Genomic DNA, 10,825 nt, shown 5'->3' with positions numbered 1-10,825 from the left:
GGCACTGCTGCTTTAACAGACCAAAAGTGTGCAGTGTCAAGGCCACATAGCAGTTCAGGGCAAAGTCTGTGGAGAGTGTGGCACTGTATGTCACACAACATCCACAGTATCGTGGTGGTTTGAAACCTTCCCAGAATTCCTACGTGTTTATATTGTTTTTTTATGTGTGTTTGAAAAATGAAAAACTTGAAATAACTCAACAACAAGATAAGTCAGGAATATGAAATTTGAGAATTGGAGATAAAAAAATACACTGAACAGGGCTGCAAAGATTTAAAATGTAAAACAGCTTTTTATTTGTTTTCATAAAATGACCCCTACTGACCATTAATAGGTGACCACTGGCCAAATTCTGTGAACAACTTTTGTGAGGCTTGGTCTAAAGATACAACTGACCAAGTTTGACATCAATTGGGTCAAGACTGTGGGAGAAGAAGCATTTTGTAAATATTCATTAAATGACCTCTAGTGCCCCTTTAATGACCAGTGGCCGGATTTTACGAACATGGCTATAGGTAGGGCATGTGACAAGGTTTAATTTGGCCGAGTTTGTTTGAAATCGGCTGAATAGTTTAGGAGTTATGACAATTTTTATATTGGTCACGTGACCGTTTGCCCGAAGAAAGAAAGAAAGAAAGAAAGAAAGAAAGAAAGAAAGAAACTGGACGATCACAGTATATCAGCGTGCTCCGCACGGCTGATATAAAGAAACTGGACGATAACAGTATATCAGCGTGCTGCGCACGGCTGATATAAATACCACTCAATGTCATTCTGTCGGATTAGTCGCTTGTGTATAGTCAGCACCGACGATCATGGCCATGCCTGTGGGCCAACCACCGGTATCAGACGGGGGCTTTCAGGGCTGGATCGCCGTCCTGACCTTGTTGGTCAGAAACATGATTTGGATCGGGATCACCAAAGGTCTAGGAGTCATGCTGCCCACACTGCAAGACCAACTGGCGTCGGATACTTGGGTCTTCGGTTGGATTGTGGCAATGGTTATCGCCGTGAGTGGAGTTATAGGTAGGCCAACATAAAAACTGCATGCACGGGGGTAAACCCCGTTTTCTTTTCTTTTTACATTTTGGCTTAATAGGACCGGCCGTACTAGCTAGTACGACCGATCCATGCCGATTCTTTTTTCTTTTTTTTACATTTTGGCTTGGATCGATCGCAGTTGTGCTTGGAAATGTACTTTTGCATTCGATATAAAGCAAAGCCGTGATTTTTTTTCAGTATGACGGGCGATGTGGGTGTTACGCGCACCAACTCTAATTTGGGTCATTGCTACAGTGTGACCGCCGGATCCAAGCCAAAATGTCAAGAGACTTCTTCCGTCCCAGTTCTGGGTCTAGACCTTTGCCGTGTTTTGTTTTCAGTGTGAGTGTGATGTGGGAGACTGTTACGCCCCCAAATTATTTGGGTTATTGCTAGTACGACCGATCAAAACAATGTCCTTAATTTGTATGACGGTGCTGAAAAATGAATGATGCCGGGCCCATGATTAACGAACACTCACGAGACTCCCTTCAATATGGCGATAGTATTTTGCCTGTTATAATAATCGTATATACTGCCACAGTTGTCACACATGTTGCTTTCCTTGAATCAAAGTTGAAAAAGTAAGGTCATTATTAATACACTGCTATTGAATTGCCCATTGCTATTGAACAGCCCATTAGGCCCTAGTCGAGACCCTGCTATTTTGGAGTAGTATCAATGCACATGACATTCCTCAAACAAGTCACGCTTGCTTTCGTTCAATTCAATTCCCCCGAGGCCACGCCACTGCTTATATTGGCACTATAGTAGCCGCAAGGTAATTTTATTGTGAGGGGGGGGGGGGGGGGGTAAAAAGTTCGTGAAAAGGGTACCCACGCACTAACAGATATTTGTCATGGACTTACTGGTAGTCTATAGGAAATCCTCGATTTGTACCATAAACATGTGTACATGCAAGTGGTCCCTTATGGGGTAGAAAACACAATAGAACATCATGAAGGAACTTCATCAGGCTGGTAAAATTTCAACTTTGTAAATGAATTTTCTATAAACACAGCCAATTGCTAACGTAGTTTCGAAACGTAAAAGAAACTACGTAAGTAATTGGCTGTGCTTATTGAAAATTCATTACAAAGTCACAATAGAACAATATACCCCAAGGGGAAGTCTTTAGAAATCAATAGACTATACTGCGATATTTCAAAAATTGTTAGGCATGAAGAGGCATTTTCGAGTAGTGATATAATAGTAATATATTTGTTCCCATATTTGGGTATATTTGATATTATTTTATTTTTTGAAAAGTTTATTTTGGTAATTGTACTTACACTTCCCGACTTCAATAACATTTTCTTAAGCATATAAGTGACTGAATGATAACGAGGACATAGTAACAATCCAAAATGGCTAATATTACACCCTAAAGTTGTGCGCATTTACCTTGTCTCCAGATATCATCAAGTAGTCTTGCCAAACCTTAGTAACGATGAACTTTAAATTCACCATGTTGCTTACTGTTACAGCAACCCTATTCAAAACCCTATGGGAAAATCATGTGAACAAAGATTGTGGGATAAACCGGGGCAAAAACGAGGTGTCCGTATATTGGGCTAAAAGCTAGTTGAAGGGTTGCCTAACGTGGGAGACTTGAATAAGTTCCTGGAAATTCCCAAAAATTATTGGTAACAACGTTCTGACATAAACATAACTATTGTAAGCAACAATAGGGCCTAATCTTTTATTTTGGGAAATTTCCTTGAAGTTGTTCAAATCCCCAGTGTTAAGCAACCCTTCGCCTAATTTTAAGCTCAATATACGGACACCTCATTTTCCCCGTTTTCCTTTTTTGGCCTAAAAATCAAGATGTCATCATTTTTCACACATGTTTATTATTGTTGGGGTAACTGTGCTATAGTAAGTAACTTAGTGAACTTGAAGCTCATCAATACTGACGTTTGGCGAGACTACTTGATGATATATGGAGACAAGGTAAATGCGCGCAACTTTAGGTTGTAATAGTAGCCATTTTGGATTGTTACTATGTCCTCGTAATCATGCAGTCACCTATATGCTTAAGAAAATGTTATTGAAGTCAGGAAGTGTAAGCAGAATCACCAAAATAAACTTTTTAAAAAATAAAATATTAAAAAATATACCCAATATCGGAACAAAAATATTATTACAGGTATTAAAGATTTATGCAAATTAGGCATACTTCCGCTTAAAATCTAGCTTGGTAACCATCCTTTCCGGATTCAGCACCCCCGAATTAGGTAAAATAGCTATGTTACCAACTTCTACTAAAAAAATGCCTCTTCGTGCCCTAAATGAGCCCTTTTTTTAAAGGAAACGCTATGGAGTTTGAGATTTCAATAGAAACAAAGAAAACAAAAGAAGGGAATCAAAGGTCTTCCCCGCAAGTATATTACGTATGTAAGGCTGCGTGTGAACACGGTAGTATTCTCGTTCCTTAATTTACTGTGGGGACTACACACGAGTTGTCCGATGGTACCAAGTGGACCGAAGACGCTATGGGGACAGCAGAAAGTCCACACAACTCGATCAATTACCCTAACAAGGAAAAACTTCCACAAAACGCGGTGACAGCTCGCCAACGCAACATGCACACACACGCAGTCTTACCTTCCATACCATCTGTGGATATTCCTTTGTATTTGTGCAGTTAGGAAACACCGAAGAAAACAAATCATTTTACTCGCACTGTGAACACTCTTTCAACCCAACTTTTCAGTCAAAATTTCCTTGAGTGTTCCTCTTCATTATTCGAAAAATAAACCCAACCCAAACTGCTTCCAAACCTGTGTTTCCAGAGAGGGTTTAATTGTTGCTGTGATGGGACACTCTGGATCGAATTTTTTCTTGTTCTTTACTTGATAAAAAACAACACCCATTTTTGTCATTTTGACAGCTCCTTTTTCAGGAATAGTAAACAGACGATTTGGCGTTGGTTTTGTCATAATGACGTGTGGCATCATGATTGGCGTAGCTCCGATTGTTGGGTCCTTTGTTAAAACGACTGCTCAACTTGCCGTGGTGTACATGCTCTTAGCAGGTAGGCAGCGTATACTCTATTGTTTTTGCAGTAAGAAAACAAAGACTATGGTTTTTACCAAAATGCCTCAAAAACAAAAAAGAAAAACAATTCCGGTATCATTGTTTACCCAAAAATCCTACTCTGAAAAAAAATGAAAAAAATATGTGAATGTATTTTATTTAGTTTACACAAGGTTGTGTAATGATTTGCATAGGCTTGAAACATCTTCAAAATTTCCGGTACACAACTGTACTAATCTTTGATTCTATGAGTATGAACTACAACTGTCGTGTCACAAAATATGCCGTGACACTAGGCAAGCAGAGGTACATTTGGTTCTGGACTAATTAAGACATGTAAGAAGTGCAGGAGACATGTAGGATTCATTAAAAATGAATAGTGGGACTACCGGGATTTATGATAATAACCACTATATGACCCATAATTGACACGTTTTTTCAAAAAATGGCTCATGGTGTTCCCATGGTGTTCATCCCCATGGTGATCATCCCTCATGGTGTTCCCATGGTGTTTATTCCCATGGTGTTTCCATGGTGTTAATCTCCATGGTGTTCATCCCCATGGTGTTCAACCCCATGGTGTTCATCCCCATGGTGTTCATCCCCATGCCCCATCATTGGCGCTTTTTTATGGTGGTTTAACAGGTTTATGAAACCGCATGGTGGTGCCATGGTGTTACAATAGCTGTCCATGGTGTTCCTATGGGACACTATGGCGATACGTTAACTATCCATGGTGTTCAAATGGGCCACCATGCATTTTAAGAGACCACATGGTGGGGTCATGGGTTACAGTAGCTGTCCATGGTGTTCCCATGGGACACCATGGCGTTTCTTTAGCTGTCCATGGTGTTCCCATGGGACACCGTGGTGTTTTAAGAGATCGCCATGGTGTCAAGTTAAGAGACCACCATGGTATTTAAAGAGACCACCATGAGACCACATGGCGGTGCCATGGGGTTACAGTAGCTGATCATGGTGTTCCCATGGGACACCATGGTGTTTCTTTAGCTTTCCATGGTGTTCCCATGGGAAACCATGGTGTTTTAAGAGATCGCCATGGTGTTTTAAGAGATCGCCATGGTGTTTTAAGAAATCGCCATGTGTATCCTTTTGATTCTCATGGGTCCCCATGGGGTCCCATGGGGATCCCATGGCTTCGCCATGGGACATTTTTTGTAAGGGTTACCATTCACAAGAAGGATACAAAACAATAGAGAACTATTTTGGGTATGGCTAGAATAATTAACAGTTGTTGACTGCTGTGATGTGAGGGCGGTTCGCCTCGGGTGGGAGTTATGCGCCCGAGGGGGATAAAACGTACGGCATATCCCACATTACAGCAGTCAACAATTATAAGTGTTGTGTTATGCCAATAATTCAAAAAGATGCATGGTTATAACTTACTTTGCAAGATAATCAAATCACTGGGGTGTCATTTTTGATAACTGCGCAGTCTTACTTCTCCGGCGCGCTAGCTTCTCCGGGCGGATTTGGTGCCATAGAGCACGTTAACAGTGCACGTTACAGATGAGCATGATGTATATACATTGTACATGCTCATGTATACTTTTCCTCAGGATAGGTTCTGAAGTCTTTCAAGTCCATATATAACACAGTGTGGGACACCCAAGAATGTGTTACGTAACATTTCATGTGGGTTATTGCTCAAGCTATTGAGGAGTATGGTCATTCCATGGTCTTGCAAGCATTCTGATTTGAGCGTCATGTGTGTACGTGTGTTCATGGAAAAATTATTAAGAAAGAACTCCTTGATAAGTCTGTTGCACGGTACCCTCTGGAGACATGTGCACAATAAGAAACAAAAGATTGTATACGTCTACACAGGGCAATTTCTATATGTGAACACGTCTCCACAAGGCTATCACGAAATAGATATGGATTAAAATTTACTCAAAAACTGAAAAATTTCCCAAGGTGTGTTGATAAGTCGCAAAATGAGGTATTTTTATTGAGGGATAGTAAGTCCAAATTTCAGCCCAGGAAATTCATTCTGGTTAAAATAGGAGCGTATTGAAAGTACACTATAAAGAAATGACTCCCCTAGGATACAAATTTCAGTAAGGGTGGTCAGCTGTGTTCCTTGCTCGGCGTTCGTGGTCCATCACATGTCAAATTTGTCTTTATTTTTGCAGCCACGGTTTAAAATAAATGTGCCCCCTTCAATTTTTGTTGGTTTTGGGAGTTGTGCGCGCCACAAAAATTCTTGAGTCGACTGGTACCTTAACAAATATCCTTACCTTACGTGCACCAGTACAACCCAAAAGAACTCGGCACACAAATAATGTTGGCGAAAATTTTGCGCCTGCGTGTTGAAGCGAAATTTACCCCGGAGAAGTGACACTGGACATCAACCGGTAGCTATTCCTTATTTAAAGCCATTGATTGGATCACCTCTGCGCGTGCGCAGCATTATTTTTTTATACTTCAAACACTCCTCGCAGATTTGTGCGTGAAATTTGAACACATGGCTATCGAAAAACTGACTGTATACCATGACTAGTAGGCAAAAACGCCAGTGTCTCCACGTAGGCAATATTCAAGCATTTCAACTTCAGTCATGATAGGTTTCAAATAATGAAAAATGCCCCTCTCTTTATTGATAGTTGCCAGAGATACTTTCGAAATCAGCGGAAAATTGAAGCTGATCACCACACAAACTTCTCGTTAGTAGTAAAACTTGTTGCCATTTTGCAATATGCTGGCTACGCGCTAAAACTATGGTTGGATTTTGTATTCATATTGTTTTCTCGGAATACACACCATCTCACTGAGCTGAAACTTCATGAGGTTAGTTGTTCAGCACCCTTCTTTAGATTTTGAGCAAACGATTACAAATGATGGACGTTACCTTTAAGCCAAATTTAAAAATAAAATGAAAGTGAGGCTACAGTGAATCAATAAATAGTCGGGCAAAAAAAAATAAAAAAATAGAACACAACAAAAATGGTCAACTTGTGCAGAAGGGCCATAGATATTGACTGCAGGCACTGTAATGCGCGAAAGCCCTACATGCGCCCCTCATGGGCGCATCGCGCACAGTGTACCGGTATATGAAGGTCATCAACGCAGTGTATAATGTGTGTATGATGTTCATTGTAGGATGCGCTCGAGTTTAACTCACCGGATAGACTCGGGTTGAGGCAGACGGGTAAGCCATGCGAGCGAGAAGGGCAAATCTAACGCTCAAACGCGCGGGCCATCATCTACTTCCGGACCGCCCGCAGAGCGCATGTACCCTGCCAATTATAGTCCATTGTCTACGGATTATCTATGGCAGGCCACTAATGGTCACTAATCCCTACCGGCCACCTGCACCAATTACAGTCCCCATTGTCCGAGGGCCACAGCAGGCTGTTCATTACCGTTATATTGCACAACTCGTAGCGATATGTTTATAACTATACTGTATTGACATTTTATATTTTCCCCATACATTATGCAATCTTTCCCATGCATTAGGTCAAACTGTACTCGGTTCCTTTCCCCAACCCTATTCCTATTTATTCTCATCCATACAAAAGGTCAAACTGAGCACGAATTTCGTACCCCCTGACTCAATATTCATATCATAATTTCTATACATATATTCATGTAACATTTTCATAATTCTTTAGCAAGATCAGACTGTGTCATCAAGACTACCTACACTACTATGTTACAACAGCATTTGTCCATGTTTTTTTAAATTAATATTCGATGTCTTAAATTGCCGTTTCGTTCAGAACGGCAGTTTGTATAAGGCAGACCCTATTAAAGGACGTAAGACACAGGCCTTGTAATAATTGAAAAAAAAAATCAATAAATAAAACGGGGATGACATGCCGAACGCAATTTTACTTCGTAGTTGGGGTGAACATTTTAGCAATTCGCATGCTCTTAATAACCTCTCTTGTGTCCGCATCACAAAGAGTGAATACGGCGTTGAAATGCATTAAAAACTGCTTGACAGTCATTTTCATGGTCAGCTATATTTGATGCATATAGTTTTTAAAGCAGGGCGTTTAGAGCAGCTACCGTGCTACAGATGAGCTATTGCCAAGTTCAATTCATTTGAGTTCGGCACGGACGTGACACGGCGTTTAGTCTTAATCTCGTTTCCCCCCCCCCCTAATGATTACAAGTTATGCAAACTGCACTTTGGTATTTACAATTATATTTCAATCGAAAATGCATCGTTACATGAATTCATGGATTTACACCGTTATATGTCAGGTGTCGGTTTGGGAGTATCGAACGTTGTCGCCAAGGAGGCTGTAGGTCGACGCTTTACCAAGAACTACGCGACCGCCAGCGGCATCGCCCGGACCGGTTACTCCATCGGACTCTTCGTGTTCGCACCTCTGGTACAGCTTTTACTCAACACATACGGATGGCGAGGGAGTATGATGCTTATTGGCGGGATCTGCTTGCACTTTGCCGCGTGTGGCGCCCTCCTCCTCACTCCCAGACGGGTTACCCAGTCAACAACAACGGAGTATCAGAGCATCTCTGATCAGGGGTCCAATTCTGAAACGCACCAGACTAATATCGCACTCAATTGCAGTGGATTGCGTGGAATTCTTATCAGGAACTTTGATTTAAGGTTGTTGGTTAATGCACGCTTCTGGGCCCTGACACTCTTGATGTGCTGTACCATATTTGCTGACGATATGTGGATGATCTACTTCGTGTCGTTAGCGCAATCCAACGGATTTTCCAATGAGGAGGCGGGATTGTTCGTGGCAATCGCAGGGGTGGGCAGTCTGCTCGCCAAAGTCTGCCAGGGACCTCTCACTGACCGCGGAGTTATATCTTGCTGGAGTTTGACGTCCATATTCATTGTCATTGGCTCTGCGACGTACTGCGCAACTCCTTGGCTCACATCCTATTGGGCAATGATGGTATCGGCGTTGATAGTGTTATTTTCTAGCGGTGTTATTACCTGTCAGACAGATGTTCTGATCAAGCTTGTATTGGGTGTAGAGTTGCTGTCGGGTGCCTTCGCATGGATAGGGCTGCTCACAGCAACTTTTTCATTCACTATGGGATTTCTTCCCGGTAGGTTGCCGCTTTCATCTATTTTAGGAACATGGTCATTATAGCAAAATTAACGAAGTTAACAAATTGACCAAAGATAACAAAATCACAAAATGGTACGGTAGAATTAAAGTTAGTACTTAGGACCTACGTCAATGGCCATAATTGTCTTTAACAGTAAACGCTAGAGAAAAAAAACCATACAGTTAACTTTTTGCAAAGTTACCCCCAATATACCAAAGTATACCCAATATACCAAAGTTTCATTTTACCAGGGTAGCCACATCAGTTGTCAAAGAACTGTTTTCTATGGGGGGGGGGGGGGGGCTACATAAACTCCCCAAGTAAAGCACATAGCTTTACAATACATATACATTAACATACATATTGGAAAAGAACGCAAACAATGGGAAATTAAATTGTAACGTGAATATCTGTTAATCTATTTCATTTAAGAATCATGTAATCATATTGATATCGGTATTACATTTTGAAGAGTACCTCTGAAGCCTTTGTTCTGTGTGTAACTTGTATTTTCAGGCTTGCTGTACGACCTAACGGGAAGTTATACTGCTGGCTTTACGATGGTAGGCGTTGTTCACGCCCTGCCCATTGTTCCACTCGCACTGCTGAGGAACTTCCACGACAGCGCCAAGTAAAAACGAGGCAAAACCTCGAATCACTTTTATTAGCATGCAGGGTGGTTTGTGCGAAGATATTCGTCAAGCTCTTGCGGCAAGGATGAAAAATTTTAACATAATATCAATAATGTATTACATTAATAAATATTTTGATTACCCCCACCCGAAAAATCCAAAAAGTGACCTGAGTAATCATATGAACCAGAATGATATACAATATAGAAATTAGTTAAACCTTTATACAGTATACCCCAATTTACAGTATTTAATGTCGAGTTACGGGTTTTTTTCCCATTACACGTAATTTGTATATGCCCTCATTTGCATGTGACCCCGACAGAGTACAAAGTGTATTTCTCGGCTGGAGATTTAGTGCCACAATGATTTCAGAATTCAAGTATTTTGTTTCCAGAGATCTTTTATTTCAGTAATTAGTTTTTGATCGCTTTTACAAATGGATGAGGTTTCATGTACTTCATATAGTTTTCGAGCTGGGCGTTGTAATATTATTTAGACTCGTTTCAGAAGGCTTTGGATCTTGTTGCTGGGTGGAGAGCCCATACGGACGTGCACAAATTGTTGTCGATTTCTTGCTATGAGTCACCATGGTGCTATTACATGATTTGCATCTCGCCGGGGTTTGTAACAATTTTGACATCATGGTGGATCGCGATCGATCCTCACCCATCTCTATATTTTGTATAATGGGTCAGTGACATTATGTAGATGTTGTTGGGAGGACAATAGTGATAAGATCCACCTCCTGAACACTCGGGGAATATTTAGAGCTTTGGGAATTTTAGAAATATTTAATGAATAATTAATTGCTGGAATTAACTACAAAATCAAAGGATTTGGAGAACCATTCACAAGGATTGGATACTATTTACTACTGAAAGTACTAGGTCTAATGGAATTCTATCTTGTCTATCCGCGTCTGTCTGTTGGTCAGTCGTTCGGTCGGTTTGTGTCTGTTTCTGCCTGTTGGTTGTTGTTGTTTTTTTCTGTCCATCGTTATCTATGTATCTGTCATAAGGTTCTATCTTGGGACTCCTTTTATTCCC

General features: G+C 40.9%; 1 protein-coding gene across 1 annotated transcript; it reads left to right on the top strand.

Annotated features, from left to right (window-relative positions):
- The first annotated feature begins 337 nt into the window (after positions 1 to 337).
- Positions 338 to 10,001, top strand: LOC119745849 (monocarboxylate transporter 12-like). The gene is made up of 4 exons (XM_038222484.1): positions 338 to 1,026; positions 3,935 to 4,078; positions 8,317 to 9,141; positions 9,661 to 10,001. Exons 1-4 carry the CDS (start codon positions 816 to 818, stop codon positions 9,777 to 9,779), a joined length of 1,299 nt encoding a protein of 432 aa, XP_038078412.1. The 5' UTR covers positions 338 to 815; the 3' UTR covers positions 9,780 to 10,001.
- The last annotated feature ends 824 nt before the right edge of the window (positions 10,002 to 10,825 follow it).

Source organism: Patiria miniata, unplaced genomic scaffold (genome assembly GCF_015706575.1).
Source record: "Patiria miniata isolate m_02_andy unplaced genomic scaffold, ASM1570657v1 HiC_scaffold_12, whole genome shotgun sequence".
Classification (NCBI taxonomy): Eukaryota; Metazoa; Echinodermata; class Asteroidea; order Valvatida; family Asterinidae; genus Patiria; species Patiria miniata.
This window is presented reverse-complemented; position numbering and strand designations above follow the sequence as displayed.

What these genes read in the sequence shown, in the direction of transcription:
- LOC119745849 (XM_038222484.1), top strand. Translation starts at nt 816, where the DNA reads ATGGCCATGCCTGTGGGCCAACCACCGGTATCAGACGGGGGCTTTCAG. An exon ending in CGCCGTGAGTGGAGTTATAG is followed by an intron (nt 1,027 to 3,934) that starts GTAGGCCAACAT and finishes TCATTTTGACAG; the next exon opens with CTCCTTTTTCAGGAATAGTA. An exon ending in GGTGTACATGCTCTTAGCAG is followed by an intron (nt 4,079 to 8,316) that starts GTAGGCAGCGTA and finishes GTTATATGTCAG; the next exon opens with GTGTCGGTTTGGGAGTATCG.